General features: G+C 43.1%; 1 protein-coding gene across 3 annotated transcripts in view; it reads right to left on the bottom strand.

The window, feature by feature from the left end:
• The window catches only part of SLIT3 (slit guidance ligand 3), a 433,663-nt gene that overhangs the window by 202,371 nt on the left and 209,563 nt on the right, over positions 1-21,729 (bottom strand). For all 3 annotated transcript variants that reach the window (XM_072348011.1, XM_072348012.1, XM_072348010.1), the window contains one exon: positions 14,362-14,433. In XM_072348011.1, the coding sequence (XP_072204112.1) occupies positions 14,362-14,433 (72 nt within the window). The remainder of the gene's footprint in view (positions 1-14,361; positions 14,434-21,729) is intronic.

Genomic DNA, 21,729 nt, shown 5'->3' with positions numbered 1-21,729 from the left:
TGTCTGCATCCAGAGCCTGACCAGGCCCACCCAACACATTATCAGCAGTACCGAAGTCCACTTACAAAAATGCTCTATTCACTGCATATCTAAAGATCTAAAGATCTATCCACCTTTTCCTAGTACTGACCCAGGCTGAGTTTAATCATCTCATGACACATGAATAGAAGGTGTCACACAAACTATGCCCTGGTGACTTGTGTACTCTGCTGCTACCCACCACTCTGCCCCAATACACCAAATCTGGATCATTTGTGTAACGCCATCCTAGCAGCACAGCAAACGAAAGCCTGGTTAACAGGCTTGTACAGAATAAAAGTTAAGAAAAGCAATCAGTTTCTAGAAAGAAAGATAGAATATTAAAGAAAAGTCAATCAAAAGGAAACTGGAAAAGATGTTAAGAAATGAAAGCAAATAAATGACCTGATATATTAAATGGGACCCAAAGATAACGTTGCTCTTACTCATCTTGGGACCCAGCAATCACATAAATTTTGAAACACTTAGATAAGTGCTATGGAAATACACAGCAAACTGCATCATAGTTGACACAAAAAGCCATTTTGTTGTATTGTTTACAAGCCAGCCAAATTTTTGTCATCTGAGAAATGTGCATCACCCAGGGTAAGGACAGCAATCCATCCTGCAGATTGATGTTTACATGCATTTTGGAACAAATGTTCGTATTTGAACATCCATACAAACCATAAGCATCCGGTATGTTTGGAGCACTGCATCCAGTTTTTGTTAGCAGATCTTTAACTTCCTGAACAATGTTTAAGCAAAGCAGTGCAGCACTACTATACATACTGCAGGAGCAGGGCACAGAACATATGTGACAAGCCTTCCACATATTCACCAGGGAGTGCTTCTTTCCTCTACAATAAACCATAGGACTATTTATTTAATTCACTAAAGCAAATGGTATTCATCTATTTTTGGCATTTATGTGATGGCTGTAGTACCGGAGTGCCTCACTCTTTAATACATTTATTCATTCTCCCTGCAGACGCACAGCTGTCAGCAGCACAATGAGGTTTTATAAAATTTCAGGAACGGAGTGCACTGCTTCGTTTCTAAATTACAGTGTGCTTCCCCGGCCTCAGGACATGTGAAATACCAACCCAAAGGAGAGAATGGGGTGCGTTTGCATCAGAAATGCTGAACATCGCTTATTGCAATGGATAATTATTGATAATGTTACTATTGTTGCATACCAAACTGATAAATATATAGGTAAAAGATGTTCAACAGCATTGACCTTTCACTGAATTGTGGCGCTTGAAAATAAAACATCCTCAAAAACCCTACTGGTAGCTGATATCATCCTGCAAACTTGGGTCTTGGATGGAATGGAAAAGTAGCCAGGTAAAGAAGCCTCGCTTCTAGCTTTCCTGCTGGATTTCTGTTAGTCAAGGGAAATGAACTGCTGGGCAAGGAATAGCTTAACCCTGGATCTGAAGCTTCACAGTTTAGAAATCTGGTACAAAGAGACACCCACGGTCTGCAATACGACACATGCTGCCAAAACAGGACAACAGGTCACCTCCAGAGGGCTTCATTTCACCTTGCAGGAGGCTCTGGTAAAGTCAGCATTTGACTATGAATGCACAAGCAGAAACGTGAAAGAGGTATTCCAATCAAAACCAGTAAAATCAGCATCATGAAATAACCACCCAATTTTAAAAGGTGATGGTTAATCATTAGAAATATAGTCAACACTTCCAACTAATTTTTACAGCTTATGTAAAAATTTCCCTAGAAGTTACAGCCTTCAGCATTTCTGTCTGATCATATCCTAGTCATTGTGTGTTTCTTTCAAAGAAAAATATCTCATTTTAAAAAGTAACCACGTCAACCTCCAGGTCATGTTAGACATGGTGATTCCTTAAGAATAAATGGCCGCATGTCTAAGCTGTTCACTCGCATTTACTTAGTAGCCTCTGAATAATGATTCTACAGAGCCAACAAACCTGAAGTCATTAACAGAGACCTAAAAGTAAACTTAATCCATTCAAACTTTGAAACTTTTGTGCTGAGTGGCATGGTTTGTTTGTGTTATTTTTCCTGATCGTAATCCATAAATCTGTTCATAGCAGACAGCTGCTTCCTCTGCCAGGACTGCAGCAACAAGCAGGAAGTCTTGTGAAAGACAGCTTTCACTCTTAAGTAAGATCAGGCAGCAGTTTGGGATGAAATGCGCATACCCGCTGCCTTAACTGACCCCTTAAACAAATCTCTAAGATCTAATTCACTTTGAAATGTGAAAACACTTACATAAAACAAGCTTTCTCCCTCACAATCAAAGCAACACATCTTCTATAAGTAGGTAAAGAGGGTACCTGCACAACCCTGGCTCCACTGCACCTCTCCCATCCTTCTCAGTCAATCCTGAGTGCCGCAAACCCACTTGTGACAGCCTGCTGCATGCCCCACATTAACCCTTAGTGACGCCCACCAGCTGCTGCATGAGGACTGGGAGAGTCACACACAGCTCCCAGCAGCACAACGCTGAGTGCTAAAAGCAAGCAGCACCCCCCACCCCCACATACCCCACCAACAAAACCCCTGCAAAACTGCTTGGCCAACTGCGAGCCTTGGGTTTCAGGGAACCAACTGAAGCAACCCACATAACCTCCTTGCAGCAATCACCTTCCAGCCAAGCCTGGCTTTAAAGGCAGGACAAAACACAGCTGATACCACACAGAAGCTAAAGTATATAAATAAAATGCAAAGGAAACCAAGGGTAAAACTCGTATATGGGGCTACCGAGGGGCCACAAAAAGTAGAAAGAACTCAATCACTTCCTAATAGTGCCTCTCACAGCTGAAGGATCCTTTTCTCACCACACATCGCAAGAAACTGATTTTAATATGCACAAAAAATGGCAAGGTTAGCTGCACTGAGAAGTGGACTGGGTTTGGGAATGCTGCAGAAATGTCCATAGGACTGAGCATGAACCCTCTGCATGCACAGCCCTCGTGCACCACATCACAGCTCTACAGGAGCACGTTAAGTGATCTGATTAAATGAGAGTTAATTTATGACTTTTTTTTTTCTGCGGAAAAGAATCATTTTGTATTCCGGTCTGAATGTATTATGGCTGCCTTATAAGCACCTTTTGACAGACAGGATATTGAGATGGAATTATACAGTGAAATAATCCTGATCACTGTTGAACGTCTCATGTTCCCTCCAAAGGAAGATTAAGATCCTCACTTCCTCTGGTAAAACAAAAGAAAGGAAGAAACCCAGGTGTGAAACCAATGACCAAGCGCTGTGTGCACACTACCTCAGTTACTGCTCTGCTGCTGGGAACCAGTTGGAAAAATAACTCCAAACAATACAGAGAACTGGAGTGGAGTTTACTTCCACATGGAGATAGAATTCTCTCATTTGTTTCTCTGACATTTATGGAACTAGAAAAGGGTAAACAAAAGCAAAATTAGATCCCACAGGCTTTTGTTAGGAAAAAACAGTAGAGGAGAATGGCATTCTGTGGCAAAAATCAGCTGTGCAAATGGGACCATCATCACAGGGCCCTTCCTAGTGCTGCTAGCCTACTTTCTTCCACCTGATCTTAAACAAAGTAATTTGTATTGTTACCTACCTCAGAGGTATTTCATTAAGGCTAATATCAGATTTAAACCTAGACAATCAACATTACATTACTCCTATTAACCTCCAAACAAGTATTTGAGTGTCTGAGGATTCCTTCTATGCTTCATTCAGAGCTAGATCTTGATTTTACATTGGGCATATTTGAAAACACTGCAGATCCCAAGCACAAACGTGTTTTTTGTTTTTTTTTTGAATTAAATAAAAGAAGAATCCCCCACTGGATCCCCACAATATCCATGTGTGCACAACCTGATCTTGTGTAGGAGTCCCCGTGCTCACTGCAGGGCATTGGGATAGATGACCTTTAAAGGTCTCTTCCGACTCAAATGATTCTGTGATTCAGTGTGATTTACAATGTGATCTCAGCTGCACACAACCATGTAACATCACTTGCCGTACAAACATGGTAAACATGTGTTCACCCCCCCAGAAAAAATTAAAAGTCTGTAAAATAAAGTTATGCCATTACAGTTGAAGTTTTGTTTTCCTCCAAAAACATTTTCCTTTCAAGGCACAACAATCTTAGACCGAACTGAATTACCGATGGCTTTGTTTTCCTAAGGCCCCTTTATCTCCTGGATCCTCCCAAGTGCACTATGGTGAATGGTGAAGTCCCGTACCAGACTAAAGGAGAAGCATAAGCATTCCCTTCTGTGTGTCCCATGTAGGAAGAAACTGCACAGGTGCTGCTGCTGTTTGCAACCCCAACCCTCTTGCACACAGGGGCTGCAGTAGCACAGCACTCCTTGTCCTGTCCTCCCTGCACCAGAACTTGTGCTGGGTGGAGAGGGGAAAAAGACTCAGATAATGGCTTCACTTTCAGTCTGACTAGAAGGGTCAAAAAGGAGAATGCAAACTTTATTCTGGAGGTGGATGGTATTCAGAGCCCCCATTTATGCACGGGTGCTGCCGTGCAATGCTGTTGCTGTGCTGCTTTGGCTTAGAGACAACACGCGCTGACCCCGGTGTGCCCAGCACTGCACCAGAATAATTCAACACAAAAGGTTTGCATTAAATGTAATGAAGCAGATGACAAAATCAATAAACCTGGAGTGGTGTGGCTATCATAAAAATGATGTAAATTCAGAGTTCACTGTGGTTATGAAGCTATTTAGGATTATAATTAAAACCAGTGCTTTTTTTCCTTTTTCAGAATAAAAGCTCCTTTGACAATCATAGATGAATGCTACAGGAAATCTTCAACAAATGCATTCAGAATTAAGGAATGGCACAAAGACAGCATAAATTACCCAAAGATAAACTGTAGGCGTAGGTTAGCCTAAAAAAGTATAAAATAAAGAAAATTTGATTTTCGTCCTTTTTCAACTGATGTCACATCCCATTTTAATCAAGCTTTATATCAAAAGGACGGTAAGAACACCACATAGCCCGCTTTTAAATCGTGGCATTTTCTGGAGTTGATTTCTGTCAAAGAGACTTCTGTAAGAGCATTAAAACAGAAAGGGGCCAAATCTGCTATCCATTATTCTCCATCAGAAAGCAGCACTGCAGCATGGGTGCTGCATCAAAAATCTATCTATGCGTTATCAGGATAAAGAACAAGCCCAGAAAGCAGCGTGCAGAGCTCAGCAAAGCGTGCAGGTGGTTGTGGAAGCATCCACAGCCACACTGGCTTTTGGTGGCTGACCCCAGCCCCCATCACATACCTAACCCCAGCTCAGGGCTGAACCCGAGCTCCTTACCCAGCAGCAGGGAGCCCAATCCCACTGCTGGGCTGCAGGCACAGCTTTGCTAGTGGATGCCACATGGAGCCCTGCTGCTGCTGAGCCACCTGCAGCACTGCAAGACCAACGGCTGCAGGAGAAGGCGATGCAGAACACAAAACACAAAGCATCGGAACAACCAGAAACAAATCTGAAGCAGGTTCTGCTCTGCTTAGGTCTGTGTGGTACACTTGAATGTCTTGTGGGCAGCACTAGGATTTTACCATATGAAGAAGGAAAAGTGCAGCTTTTGGGTGATGTTTAAAATACATTTCTCAAAAATGAAAAATAAAATTGTTATTTATGCTTGTCTGAAGCTGATAAGGAGTAATCTGCGCTTTGCCTAAAATTGACGTCTGTTGCAGTGAACACGCTGCACACAAAAGTTGAGAATCAAAATGACATGCAGCTGTATTGGAGGTGTTCAGCCCTGATTGTCATCAAAATACTCATTTTTGAACAATATTAAATATCATCGTGCTAAATGCCATCAATTAAATGCCATTTCCTAGGCTGCGATGTACCATAGGCTTACGTACTTCTGTTTTATCGGCAGAGCACACTTAGGAGATATTTCAGCGTTTATTTATCTGGCATTTTACTAAGGGGAAAGCAACCTTTAGAGTGAGGAAATTTGTTTCCTGGGAGCGATGCTTTGGCTTTCAGGAGCTGTTGGTGACAGATCCCTTGTGGCTGCTCAAGCCCACAACTACGGGCCTCCGCAGAACAAAGACACCTGAAATGCAATGGCACAGCAGAACAGAGCCGGCAGCCGCCCCACCTAATGCAGGTGTTTTCATTTAGAAAACATCACTGGTGTGTTTCCAAATCTGTGAAATCAATCTCAAGTGAGGTACAAATGGTAGTTTAGTGCATTCAACAGATTTCAGATCATTCTGTGCTGCCGCGTCCACCTGGTGTTTTATTTATTAGCTAGAGACGTGGGAAAGGGGATTACATAAACCAAAATGTGTTTTAAAAAATGCAAGCTCGGTGTGATCACACTGCCAAACACAACATACATTTAAATACTTCATGAAATGGTTCTGGAGTTTTCCAGTGTTGATCAGGTGTGTTGCAGAGTTTGCAGCTTATTGCTCTGCAGACACTTCTGCCATGGCACATTTGGGCACTTGGGACCATCTCAAATTGTTCAGGAACAGGGAAAGCACAGCATCCCCCCGGGCAGCCCTGCTCACAGGAGTGTCCTGCACTGTGGGACCAGCCCCTGCAGCTCAACATGTGGAGAGCTGACCAAGCACTGCTGCAGAGCCTGCACAGAAATGGTCTCACACAAATGAAATAACTCACAAGGTCCAGGACTACTGCTGAACCAGCACCTCTTCATACCAGCAGACAGAGCAAAAATCCCACAAAACTTCTCTCCAAGAGGCAATTCTGAAGAATTATGAGCCCTTATGATGTGAAAAGAGATGCTAGCAAACGTGCCAAGATTGTAAGGACACTTGGAGAAAATAACATTGCTTGGCCATCACAGTAATCTGGTAGAGAGCACAGCTATTTAGAAGGCACTCTTCAGATGCCACTGATGTAAATGAGACAGGGCCCACAGCATGGCAGCTTCAGCTGGGGACTGACACAGCAGTGCACTTCTTCCCTCCATCCCCTGCCTGCCACAAGTCAGGCTGCACAGCATTCAGATTATCTTGACTTTTTGTCCCCAACTTTTACTATAATGTAGGACAAGAGAAGTTATTTAGAAAGATCAGGGTAGGTAGATTTTAAAGGTTAGTGATTCAGAATGGAATAAGCTGGAAGACAGGAAAGCCCTGTGTGCCAAGCTGCTCTCAGGCAGTACAGCCACTAGCGGTTCCCCAAGCAAAACTGCTTGCAGCTGGGGTCAGTCCCTGCAAAGATGGGCACAGCCCCTGGGACACGAGGCCGGCCTGAGGATGGCCCTGTGCATGGGACTGAGCAGAGATGTGCAGAAATAAACATCGTGAGCACAAAGCATCCCGACTCAAAATCTCTGCTTGCTTGGTTTTGCATATCTCACCTTAAGCGCATTCTGCGTTGTGGAGTGAACATGCATGTGCATTTCAATCAATCATATCTTTTAAATGAGATAATTGTGAGATATATGCGTTTTGTATTCATTATAAGGGGTAGAACAGATGGCAAAAGCTCAAACTAATCTACTCATAAAATTAACTTAGGCTGTAGGTGATGTTTCTCCATAGAAAGTGGAAAGTTGGTGGCGTGTTATTTTAATGTTATAATAATATTGCATCACAATGGAACTTCTAGGAAAGCGAAGGCGATGGCCGCAGCGATACCTCCTGAATTCATTACAGTCACTATCACAATGAATACCAATTACAGGAGATAGAAAGGAGGACATTGCTGGAATACATTGAGCACAGTGTGAATTTACAAATAAGGAGGAGGAAAATTGTTTACAAATTATTCTGATTGAGGTAATACGATCTTTTCACCCTCTACAGAGTGCAAGGGGTCTGTCTCTGACAAGTACTTCCAAATTGCTGATGGTGCTTCAATACCTCTGCTATACCAGCTCTGAAAGCACTCAAAAATACCCACTGAGATCAAAGCAACCTGCAATTTGTTCCAAAAGAGAGTTTTAACCTTCTAAAAAACATATTTATGCATATATTTTAAAAATATCCTGTGCCTCCTTCAGGCACATCATCAGGTTCCGACTCCTGCTGCTCAGCCCATTCAGCGACACATAAGCAATCCATCACCAATCACCGGCTCTCGTCCGAGGTCAAGCACAGACTGCAGTAGACTCCTTGCAGATTTTACACCAAACAAGCGGGAAATCTTGCCAACTTTTTATCGCCCTCCTTTAATTTTGCTTTATCGCAAGCAGCGTCAGTAAAACTGAGACATACGCAAATGTCTTGGAAGCGGAGCCAGGAATTTCGGAAGGCTTGGGACAATGGTTTCCTTTGGGAAGCCACTCTAAAGCAGGTTAAGCTTCTAGGGTCACGTTTCATTGATACATCCTCTGTATTTACATACAGCAAATAATTCACCGCCACTTTCTTTCTGCTAGGGAAATGGCTACACAGATCAATCATCATTTCCTTGGGCTTATTCATTATTTTAAATAATTTGACAGGTATATTTAATGATCTCAATCCTATCGCTGACTAGTGAATATGAGAAATACCTTCTGCAGTCTGGGGTTGCAGTGGAACATTTTTGGTTTGTGTAGGTGAATGCAAAATATCTCTCTACATAAAGAGCAAATTCAGCTTTTTCCAAAACCTGAACGTGCAATCTGGATGTTTGATTTCTATAAAAGTCACACAGATCAATGGTAATAGAAGCTGCAGGCAGAAGAACTGAGGGCATCTTCCATTTAGCAATAGTCACAGAAGTATTTTACAGTACTCATATGGCTCCAATTTTTATGTTGCATAGGTAATGTAAGTACTTGAAAAATAAATGGACGTACAGAGGTGGTCAGTGCTACATAGGTGCTGCCATATATCTGCATAGTTTAGAAATACTAAATGCTGAATGTTGTCCTTAAATGGAACCTGTAAGACTATGAAGCAGATTGACCCCAATTTCTCTAGCAACCCCAGGGTAGAAGGAAAGCAGCTTCCAGGCCCAGTAACATGAACTATTATCCAGCGTGTGGCTGTGAAATATTTAGGCACGTGCAATGAGCCCATATTAACATGATAGACGAACCTGTCAGCTTGTATTTTTCTACATCCCACTGCTACAAAACTCTGCCTTTTAGTAAAAGCCTAAAAAAGAAAAGACAGAAGCTGGGTATGCACAACATCACCTCCTTTTGAAACAAGAACAAGAAATGCCAGCAGCTCCTCCTCAAACAAGTGCATGACCCAGCTGGTGGGTGAGGTTGGCCCCAGCTCCCCCTGCATTCAGCTGCAGGCATCTTCCCTACAGTGCACATGCATGGTGGCTCTCCTTTCAGGAATGCAGACTGTCTTGCTTGCTGGTAGATGCTGACATGCAGAAGGGCACCTCGCATGGCAGAGTTTGAGCCCTGCACTCAGTACGGGTACTGGCCAGCTCCTACACATCCCTGCAGCAGCTCCCTGATGCGGCACATGGGGACTGCACAGACACAGCCACTGACTGCAGGTAAACGCTCTCTGTCTGTCCAGGGTGATCCTCTGCACTCTACCCGTTTACAGAAATGGTTTTTCCTTCAGCCTGAAAGGTGCAGGATCAGAATGGGTGGCACAGGAGCAAAGACTCTGGGAAACACCCAGTCGGACTGCTGCTGTTTCAGATTCAGACAGTTCTCTGCTTGCAGGTAAATCTATTGATTTTCCCTACCGCAATGCTGCAAACAGAGGAACAAACTTCTGTCAGGAGATAACAAAAGGGCAGCGACTTGCTAGGATTTGCTAAATCTGCCCTGCACATTTCTTGTGGGGCAGTACCAAGCCCCAGTATCACCATTCCTCCAGGAACCATGTTCCTACTGTGCTTTGTGACCCCACAAAGCCCGCAGCCCAACAAGAGCACAGAGCAGGGAGAAGCAGGAGCACACGGCCTGCAGGCACGGGCAACACCTGGCAGTGTGGGTGCTGCTGCTTGGGACCTCTGTCTGAGCCACCTCCTATTCCTATTCCCAGAATGCAAGAATGCCTCAGCAGAGGAATGCTCGTCTGGATGCCGAGATATCATACAAGCAGAAACTTGGGCAGTGGCTTAATATATTTTTGTGAAGGAAGGCTGCAGCTGATAGTGCTGCGTTAGCCCAAAGCTCAACAAGACCCAGATCCACATGCTTTAATTCTAGAAATAAGTGTGCTTACTCAGGGCTGGAGTCCTGCAAGAAACATTTCCTGCTCTCTAGGTAATAGCTAACAGAAATTGAACACAGGTGTGCTCTGCAGCCTGGCCCTCTCCTGCCCTCCCTCCTTCAGCTCTTTATCAGAGCAGTGAACACAATTTACACATCTATTCTACAATACTTTTGAAGTGTCAGCTCACTCCAAATTCCCATATAGACGCACTGCTTGTAATGGACATTGTGTATTCCTGACAGTTGCTAAAAGCCACATAATTACTTCTATATTTTAATTAGAAAAAGACAGATTCTTCCTTGGCATTTCATAGTCAAACAGCAGAAAACGCTTCATACAAAAATAATTCACACAACCAAACATGGCCCTCTTGGGAGTTTTAACATCACTTCACCAGGAGCTGCTTTGTCTCGTGCAAAACATTGCCCTCCACGTCATGAAAAAGCTCTTCTTTAGCACAGACCTTAGTGAGACTATTTCTGGGTTCTCTGCTAAGAGAACGAGACAAAAAGCTTTTACCATTTAAAATGAAAAGCATGATGAAAAATATCCTTAAACACTGCTTTCTCCAACATTTCATTTCTTATTTCCTCTCATCTTAGATTTTGTTTTCTAATGGCCAAACCATATTGTACCACGCCAGTCCTGTAGTCCTGCTGCTAGAGGGACATCACCGGCTCACTTTCATTGTCTGGCGCATGCAGAAGCATTTATTTGGCATTTGTTCAGTCAGGTTTTTTTACACCAGTATGCTCCAGGTGGAAACACCTGCCTTTAGTGCTGCCTGTTGCAATGGCCATGCTGAGACAGGGCAGCTCTTGCTGGGCTTGCAAATAGCACTCAACCTAATTTACAGTGAGCCCCTGCACTGTGTATTTCAGAGCCTGTATCCAAAGGGAATTCATGCCCTGCCTCAGTCTCCCACAACAACTTCTCTGCAACTGAGAGGCAAATTTCCAAGCTGCTCTTAGAAAGAGTGTTAATTGGGATACTTTAATGGTTGTATTGGTTGTTTAATATACAGATGGTAGCAAATGTACAGAAGGAATAAGTAAAGGAAAACTCACCAGTGGTGGTGCCTTAGCCAAAGAAGCTGGGACAGTCCTCACTGGTGAGCAATCTCCAAGAGATGCAGCCTCAGTGGGAGTCAGCCCTTAAATGAGGTCTCAGAGGGGATGGAGTCGAGCTACATCACTCTCACCTGTGCTCCCACAGCTGACCCCACACTTGCCTCAGCTGTTTAATCAGAGGTTCAGGCTGTGATTACCAATCTCCCATACAATGGTCCATCAGTGCTGTGTTCCTATTGCAGTATCTACAGAGGTATTGTTCTGTGTAGTGTTGGCACTATTTTATTTCCAAAGAAACTGGAAGAACTTGAGGCCATGTTAAATGTTAAGCCATGAAAACAGAGACAATTCAGAGCCAGTCTTTTCCTAGATGAGTTTTAAAGATTGATTGGAAAGGGCAGTGTGAAAGAACATGCGACTCTGCTTCTCATGTCTAAATCTCCAAGATCCCTCAAAAACGTGCTTCAAAGGCTGAACGAACTCTGAGACAAAGCAATAAATCTGCAAAGTGATAACCATAGAAACAGCCAAGCCTGCTGCTATCACATCAGAGCATCTATGTCAGAGAGGCTCCCGATGCAGGTGCTGGAGCAGCTGAGTGGCACAGAGGGGCAGAAGCCTGCTCTCTCCCACCAGGTGCTCAAGCAGTCACACTCATTGGCATGGTCATTTCTGCAGCTCTAAAGGGAGCGTTTTGGCTGCCAACCTGAGATGGAGAATGGAAATTGGCATGTGGAAGTTTTTTGCCTACAGCTTTAAATATTAACTTGGTTCAGCTTGCATCACAGCCTCACAGTTACGGCTGCAGAAATGTTAATGTGTTTCCAGGAGTGAGTTGGCCCAAGATTTTGTCACATTTTTCTCAGCTACTCATAGGCCACTGGTTTATGGCTGGAAGCAACAGTCATCTAGCGAACCATCCTGGACACAAAATTCTTATGTTAATTGACGAGAAAAATGAGTATAGATCTTAGAAAAGCTGTGGAGAAGTCTGCTTCCCATTGTAACAAACAGGACTGGGGATCTGATGAGCAGATCCGTTCATTAGAGCTGGCTCTGCTGAGCTGGAGGTTGAGTAAGATGACCTCCAGAGGCAGCTCCCAACCATGATAACATCTGTATTTCTGGAAGATGGAAAGTGTGACTACAAGAAAGCAAGTCTGATTCGGTGTCTTTTACAGCAAAATAATAGATACTGCCTAACTTGACAATCACAATTTTTATTAAAGCTTTAGATCCTGACATTTATAGAGTGCCTCTAAGTACTGCAGCCAGCCATCCCTTGATATCAGCTCGTGGAAAGGTGAGACCCTGATTCCCTCTGTGCTGAGGCTGGGTGTGTAAATCAAAGAACACCTGTGATTTTTCTGACATCTCACCAGAGAGGAGTAAATCAACCCTGAATGTGAACTTCGCTATTTTAAATGAAGTTAAGAGAACTAACAGTGAATTATGGCTGTGAAAGATAGACTTTCTGAAACAAAACACTATCTATTGTTCCTCTATATAACAGAGTAAGTAAAATCCATGCTAATGTGAGGAAGTGCCATGCTTCTGTTTAAAATCCACACACTTCCTCCCCCTATAAACAATATTCTCCAGCATTTTCTCTCCTCTTTTCTGTGCCTTAAAAGCAGATCCATTCACATAGGTCCTCTGATGCTCACCCACTGAGGAGGAACACTAAAACCCAGGCTTAGATGAATTTAGTGTACTTCTCATGGTATGATTTCTCTTGATGACATGAGAAAAAAGCCACCATGCCTGTTTAGCTAAACTCCCTGCTGCACAGAGACAAGCAACAAACACTGAAGAATCATAAGCTTGGCATGCGCAATACCTACAGAAACAGCTGTTAGTTACATGATGGAGAAATCCTCACACTGTCCTTATGCCAATATATGTGTAGGAACCTTGCACAGGGCTCAGAGAGAGCAGGAGCATCTCACAGTGTTGCTCCTGTGCCTATCTTTTCCAGTCTGGGGGAGGTAAGGTGCAGCTTTTGTCCTGTAATACAGTCTCCTCACTATCTCCATGATGTGATGCAGTCATTACCAGATGAAGAGCCAGAACTGCGCTTTGCCCTTGGATGCAGATGTGATGCTCTGATTCACATCCACTGCCCTTAATGGTTTCTGTGCTGTCTATAGAAAAAAAAAATCATCTGGGCACTTAAGAAGTCAACTGGGCAAAGAAATGAAGACAAAGCATAAGTATGTCTCAAGAACATTCGTTTGAAGTGTTCCTTTTCACATCTCCAGCAGATCTTTATACTATGTAAACTAACAAAGTAAAAATCACACTATTCACCCTGTGCTTTCTGCAATTAACATGGCAGGGGCTCAGACTTCAGCTGGACTGTGAGTGGGGTGACTCTGCTAATACTGATGGCTCTGAAATGGCTGAGAGTGGCTCCATTTTCTCAGGAAATCCTGGGTTTCGGCCGATGTGCTGCCTGTTATTTCCTTTTTCAGTTCACCATGTATTGACGTGAGCTGGTGTGTGTGCAGGTGTGTGCCCAAATGCATTGCTGGTACGTAACACATGAGTCACCTGGAATCATACAACTGAAAGTCTTTGTTTACACATGTATGCAACTACGCTTTAGGAAATGACAAATGCCAAGCTAAGGCAAACAAGATTTGTTAGCACCAACAGTAAAACAAACTGTTCATCCTTTAATTGCTTTTAAAAATTGTTTTTGTTTTAATGCCGACTGTCAAAGGATGAACAGCTAACTTCTCTTATGCCTTTTCATCTCTGGAAATCTCTGCTCAGCTCCTGTATCTGTGTGCCATATTTGCTGCCCAGCAGAGTGGTGGCACAGAAAATTTCAGCTAAGCAAAATAATTCGATTTCACCCCAAAATTCTATCATATCTTTTTCTATGCATACTTTTCTTCAAGGTTTGGATCATGATTTCACCAGTTTGCAGCAGAATTCTGCAGGGAGAAGGAAAAGCCTTTAACTGCTCTACTTTCTTTGCTCAGAACTTCCCTGGGTGTTTTGTACACTATGTGTGGGGCAAAGCAGCGTGCAGGAGCTCACAGCAGGGCCCTTGGTGCAGCACGCAGCTAACCATGGTGTGCTCAAGCAAACAGCAACAGTCAGAGGTAACAAAGGAGAACGTTCTGCAGCACATATACTAATGAAATTGTTACTTACAAGTTCTTCACGTCGATGATTCCTCGAAAGGCCTTTCTAGGGATTCCTTTTATCTGGTTTTCACTGAGGTCTCTGAATAAGGGAAAAGAAAAAGAAAAAAGAAAAACGATTTTGTTAACAACGGGAATTTACTTCTCAAATCTACATGACATAATGGAACAAAGCCTGCTTGGTAAAGGAGGTGTTTCTGGGTCTGTTACCATACCACTGCCTTTTGTCTTCTTAGAGGTCTGTGGCAGGAGCTGAAATGAGTCTCCAACCAGAACTACCAGAGTTTGAGATAAAAATGAGCAAATGTTCAGAAAGCATCACTCAGATGTGCACAACTCTGTGATTCAGTGGCAGTTTCTACAGCCAAATCTCATACCTTCATACTGCAGCCTTATAGTGTAAATAGAAATGTTTATCATTGTGATTCTGTTTAACAGCTATAACAACATTGGCTTATCCGTGCTCAGATTATAGCCTCCGCTTTTACATTAATATTCAAGAAAAATGTGACAATTGTTCCCTTAAGCTGTTTTGCAAGTTTATGGCAAAAAGAAAAAAAAAGATTGATACAACACATTAAAAAAACCCAGAACACGCTGTATGGTGCATCAGGGGGAATAACAGCAATTCTGAGCTTGTTTTAAAAAACAGCACTTCAGAATGACTTTGTAATACTTCAGATGCTACGAAATGCAGGTTAAATCATTACATCTGCATCATGAGGACTGCAGTTCCAGTGTTGGTACATAAGCTGCGCTCAGTTGCTTTTCTCTTTGACACACTGAAAGTATTTCAGACAGAATTTTCCAATTGTGCAAACCCCCATCAGCCACAATGGCAGGAGGAGAGCAGGCATTGGGAATGGGAAGAAAAGAGACATGAAACTGGAAAGTTGAGATGCTGTCACACTAAGGAAATGAGCACTCTTTGCTGGTTCACCATCAGCCTGGGATAGGAGGGAAGATTTTGGTTCAGTTCAGGGGGAAGCATTAAGTGTAGGGAGATGAAAGGAAGTAAGAAGATGAGGAGAGAAAAATGGAAGAAATAAGCAGAGGCAGAAATGGTGGGCACAAGGACAGCTGGAGGAAAGGACAAAGAACAGTGATAGCACAGGACAGGACTTTACTACGTGTGTCACTTGGTGTAATTGTGCCACTTTGTTACACAAACCCAAGGTTTTACCCCATTTTTGGAAAGAAAGGTCTGGCTTTCTGGTGGCTGCTAGGGCTGAATGGCACTCATCCGTACCATCCGCCAGATACTTTTCTGTAAGCACGTTTTGTGTTGCAGCAAGTCTCCCTTCCAGTCTCCACCAAATTGCCTTTATCAAATGAAAGGCCAGAAATCACTGCCTGTCACAAAAGCCCACATTGACACAGCAGGTCAAGACGTGTCATGCAGGGCTTTCTTCTGTTTTCCATCAGGCAGAGAGAGAAAAAGGGGACTATGTCCTTGTCATGAGACTAATTCAATTTATACCAGTCATGCAGTCTACACCAAATTCTCAAAGTAGCCACAATTGTTCATTCAGACTATCACAAACAAAAAGGTGCTGCTGGATACAAGTCTCTTTTTCAAACCAGATTAAAATTCTTTGTGACCTTCACAATTTGTTTAACACTGATCCACACCATGACCCTTCCTTCACCTCCTCTTTTCTTTTGCCAACAACAAAATATTAGTTCTTTAAAGACAGATCATCTACCCAGAGAAACGATCAGGCAACCTGCAAGCGTAAGAGTGGAAAGCAAGTGCATTTCAGACCTGCAGAAAGGCAGTCTTATACTGAAGATGGATTTGAGGGCAGGGAGTCATTTCAGTGTGACAGTGAGGCAAAGCTGAGCTTGAGCCAATGGCAAAAGTGTGACAAAATTGCCTAGGGGGACAAAAATTAGCAAGATCTTGGGGCAAAAAAAGCATACTAACTGCAGCTGAAAGGGCTTGAAAAAGTAGAATTGCAAGTTTAATTGTAATATGCATCAAATACCTCAAGTCACACTTGTCCAGAATTGTATTGTGCATTACTTCAAACCAGGTTTAAAAAGAAATACAAAAAATATTTTTTTTCTAATATTATCGTGGTCCAAAAAGGATAATTTATATCACTGCTTTCTGCTTTCTCTTTATGCTCAGGACCCCCTGCAGTAAGACAAAAATAGCAGACTGGAGGAAATTTGCCTATTTTCTATGACAGTCTTCTCATAAATTGTATTAATTTTATTTCCCATTTAGGCACTCTTTAGCTAACAACAGTGCCTTTCTATGTCTCCAGACCTGTGCACTGATTTCATATATATCTGTGGCAGTCTGGAGGAGGAACACCCTGCACAGTGCTGGTGATGCAACACAGATGAAATTCACAACTGCATGCCTCATTTTCCATAGCTGCCCTCTCACATTTATGACTGTTGCTTTTTGAGATGGGCTGGGGAAGAATTGACCCCTTCCTAACGACCTGCCAACATTTTGTTAAGCATCCTCCAAAGGCAAGCAAGCCCCAGGCAGGCTCAGCCCGTGCCTTTCTCAAAGTGAGCTGGGAGCCAGCAGGAGCAACCAGCTGCTTGTCCTCTGAGGTGGTTTTAGAGCTCCAGCTCTGCAGACTCCATTCCTCCTAACAGATATAATGGGAAGCCGTCCCCAACAGTATGTAAAATAAATATTAGTTATTAATAGAGACTGCAAATGACCAGATGAACTCACGTGAGGCCAAAAACGCCAAAGCAAATCAAAGCAAAACACTAAACAAACAGACAGAAAATAGTTGTGATATGCAAGAAAAGATAAACAATGAATCTGAAGAAAAATAAACGATGATTACTAACATATTTCCTATTAGGCAAAGGTTTTAAGCTGTGTATATCCATAACAGAGGACAAGTTCAATGCCCTGATGCATAATGAATGGAGCCTTGAGGAGGAAATCAGGGAAATGAATCCGGCTTCAGAAAAACACACAATTCCAAAAATCCTTGTTTTAGCAAACAAAACTAGTGAGCACCTAAGGGAAGCACTTGGTGTAAGGACAAACCAAAATGTGCCATATGCCAGCAGCACCTCCTGCTCATTGCTGCTCACAGAGCCTTCTCATACAGACAGCAGCAAGCCCAGCACCTCATGGTGCACATGCAGGCAATCAACAGGAGAAAAAGAAAAGCTGTTTAACGAAGACACTGTCCTCAGCTGAAGGCCTGTGTGAGCGCGCACGGCCCTCAGAAAGAAGGATGCTGGGGAAGGAAAACTTGTCCTTGAAGTTCAACAGAATCTCTCCTTGGGCACTGATACTCTTCAGGTCCTGCAGCTACAACAGGGAAACCCAAAGGATGCTCTGGAGCTGTGCAGCTGCTCCAGTGTTGCTGTCCCATGGGCACATCCCCATTTCTGGTGCAGACTCCTGCCTGCTGGGCTGCAGCTCGCGGGGGGCTGCTGGGGAGCACTGCAGCTGGGGAGGATGCTGGACCTGCAACCAGCAGCTCGCTGAGCCAGCAGTGTGCGGGGGTGGCCAGAGGGAAGGGACACATTTCAGAGGTGGGGAACACATCTAGAGACATTCAATGTCTGGGGCTGGATGTTTGCGTGAATCAGAGATGAGAGAGCCAACAAAATGCAGCAGCCGCTGCTGACATGCCCACACTGCACAGCTCACAAGTCAATAGATATTTTAGTTTCTATTTTGACTAAAATGCTTTGGACATAGATTAACTCCCTCTGCAAGTATAACATTGTTTTGCTGATCTTCAAATGGAAATTGCAAGAGCCTCACTGATGGAAGGGCTGGGAAGGAAAAAACCAAAACCGCTGACATTTTCTAAGTGCCTCTGTAGTCCACTACAATGCTGGGTTTTAGCTTCCTGCTTTAATGCTGCCTGCTGCATCCTAAGTGAAATATCAGCTGTCTAATACAGAAATAAAATGCTTTTTTATAAATTATTATTATTTTATTTTTTAATTTTCCAGAGACAGAACATAAACCACTTAACTGCAACACAGAGTCTTCACTTGAGCTACAGATCTAAAACACTGAAATAGCAACGTTAGTACAGCTCACAAAGTTACAGTGGTACTGAGAATTAAGTGCAGCATATGAACATACCCACTGACAGCACTATGCTTAGGTTGTCCCCCTTTTAAGAAGGGAACAAAAGAAAAACTAAAAAGATCCTTTGCATATTTACCAGTTATTTGCCAGATCTTTTTTGGTGTGCAGATCCCGAAGTTCATAAAGATTATTTTTAACTGAAGAACTGCCAGAAAAGCAGCTTGTCAGAGAGATATTTATTGGGCTTGAACACCATCTTCTTATATCTCCTGCTCAAACAGGCTACAGGACAAATCATCGTTTGGTGTTACCCAATGAAAACCCACTGCAGAGTTGCCTAGAATGGCTAAGGAGTTGAAGATGTAAAACACAGTCATCAAAGGCAAATGGCTCACAGCCACAGCCCAGTATTGTCTGCTGATCCCTGAATAAAGCAGAAAGCTCACAGAGCTATCCATTAGCACATAGACCGAGTGTCAACTAACAAATAAAGGAAAAGCTGGTCTAACTGCCATAGTTCCTCCAGGTGCCTTTCAGCCTATCCCCAGTTCAGAGTCTTAGGAGGCCACAAGGGAGCTCACACAAACACACGCAGCCACACGACAAATGCTGATTGATTCCACTGCACACCGCCTGAGACGGCACAGTAACCACCTGCTTCCCGCAATCTCTGCCTCGCACAGCAGAGTTTGTATTAGCTAGTTTCATTTTGTATAGCAAACAATGGAAAGGTGTGAGTGTAGATTGCAAGTGCCAGCTACAGCCACCGCTCATACATACCCACGGTTCTCTCTGGTTACAACATGCACAGCTGAGAAAAATGACCATTACTTAAGCCGTGCTTGTAACTGGCTTGCAGTCTTTTACCAAACAGGATTTCTGAGTTAAAAGCATTTCAGCCTGACGCATTTATCAAAATTAAATAAAGTAGGTGTTCTTGAAACTCTGTGCACGGTTAAAGGTTAGTAACTATTTCTCAACCCAACATCTTTACAACCAGACTGAAGACAGAACTGCTCTGCAGAAGGACACGCTCTAACACAAACTGGTCACTGCAATTTGTCTTTTTGGAGTAGTTTTAATTTGAACAGTATGTTAAACACAAACTCTAAACTACGGCATTTCACTGAATTGAACAGTTCTGGATTGTGGAGTAACAGGGAGAATAATCAAGAGAGAAGAGGTATCTCTTCAAGTATCACCTAATAAAAGATAAGCAAGTCAGCTTTTTCATACAGCAAAAGCTGGGGGAAGATAACTTCCAGAGGGTAAAAAGGGATGGCAAAGGGACCAGTGCTTACTAAGGGACAGAAGGGGATGACATGAATAGAAAGAGGAAACTCATAGGGGGAAAAAAGTTAACTGAATTATAGCAAAGCCAGCACAGAATATTAACATGGGCAGAGACTTTTTGTTTTGTCATTCCCAGGGGTGTTTTGTTGTCTCCCAAAGGTTCTATTACAACCCACTGCAACTGGCAATGCATCAAGCCCCGCACAGCTTCAAGCATAGCACAGCCAGGATCAGAAAGGCTGTAGCATAGATTCTCTTCTAATTGCTACAGATTCTTCTTGCCCGTTAATAAAATGTCCTTTCAAAGATGTGAGCAATGCTGCAGTTCATCTGGTCACATCCTCCCAAACAGCTCCAGCCACTTAGTGCCAGGAAGTGGTGGAAATGGATGTGGATCTTTCTTCTTTGTAATATGCATGCACTTGCAAAGGCTGCTGTTAAGAAGATGGAGTCAGGAGAGTGATCATGCACATGTATATATCATTGTATCGTGTTAAACTGTTGTTTCATTTACAGTAAAGAGGAGAAAAAGGTTTTTTTCCTACTCTGCCAAAATTGTACCTGTTTTTTAATGGTTAAGATACAATCTGATACTTCCAACAGCTAAATACTATTCCTATCATCTATTAGCTATTTCCCTAGTATTTGCAAAGCTGTTCAATATTAATGTTTTTCCTCCCCTGTAGCTGAATTAACAAATAACCGAGTCCATTGCTGAAGACAATTCAATATCTTTGAGCCCTGTAAATACACATGACGTATTTAAGATATTTATCATCTTCCAGGTGGGAAAAGCATTGACCAAATCACCCCAGTAACAAGAACAAGCTGTGGCAAGGCCAGCACTCACATCAGCACCTCTGCTCAGGAGGGGCCTTATGCACCCTGTGAGGCAGGGAATTCTCTCCCGGGTTCAGTGTAAAAGATGGCATTTCCCCATTGTAAAGCAGCAGTTATCACTCTCTGTCCAAAAGGCAAAATTTACATGCACTGCTGCCAACGGGCTACAAGGGCAGAGCTTAAGAATAACAGCACTGCACAGCATTACTCAGTTGAAACTTGACATCCCTGCTTGTTTTCTAAGAGGAAAATATATCTTGTTGCTACTACTGCAATACAAGTGCGGGTGTTGACAACATCCAAGTTCTGCCAAATGAGAGAGGTCATACAGATGTTTTGTACCTTGAGCTATTCCAGGTGATTGTGTTTTTGCTCAACAGTACAGCTGAATAGCACTTCTTACCCTGGGAAGCTGCTGAGAAGATCTTTCTGATCTGGTTTGGTTTGTTATAAAGGGAGGGAATTTAGCTGTAAAATTCCAACCAAACCAGTCTTCAGTACTTTCACACAGCCCCACACTATTGCCAAGATGCCAAAAGACAAGCACTGCAATTTCTTTGTTGGTGGGGTTGTACTGTGAGGGGGCAGAAGGCAGCTGTACACCTCTGTACCTCACTGGGCACCCAAAGCCTCCCGGAGCCCAGTTACACCAAGGCAGAGATGGACACAGTGTGTGAAGACAAGGACATGGATACAGGCTGTCCCAGTGCTGGGGAAGGATTCTAGCTAAGTGACTGAGGATGGAAAAGATCTCCAACAGTAGATAATCATTTTAGCACAATCCTCCTCCTTTTCCAAGTCCAAATTTAAAACCATCTGTTAAAACTCTTCAAATAGCTCCAACCTGTGTGGACTTTGATAGGTTCATGACTTCTGTCCTGCTGCAGTTACAAGAGTTGCTCAGCGTGCTGTGAAACTGTTCTACATGCCCATGAGGACAGAGAACACACACATATCTGTGCACTCTTTGTGGGAAGATGAAAAAAATGCAGCCACTTCAACCAAACAAAAGCCCTCAGATTAACTAAATGAGACCCAGTGCTACATTCAGCTGTCACTGCACCCAAAACAAGACCAGAAAATTACATCCACCACAATCCCCCTTAGCAAACATTTTTAGGTAATTCTAAATCAACAATAATCTATGTGTCAGTCTTCATTTGAGGATAAATCTTTCCTCCCTCTTGCCATTTCCCAAATACTGACCAA

Source organism: Excalfactoria chinensis, chromosome 13 (genome assembly GCF_039878825.1).
Source record: "Excalfactoria chinensis isolate bCotChi1 chromosome 13, bCotChi1.hap2, whole genome shotgun sequence".
NCBI lineage: Eukaryota > Metazoa > Chordata > Aves > Galliformes > Phasianidae > Excalfactoria > Excalfactoria chinensis.
The sequence above is the reverse complement of the archived record's forward strand: the minus strand, read 5'-3'. Positions and strand labels throughout refer to the sequence as shown.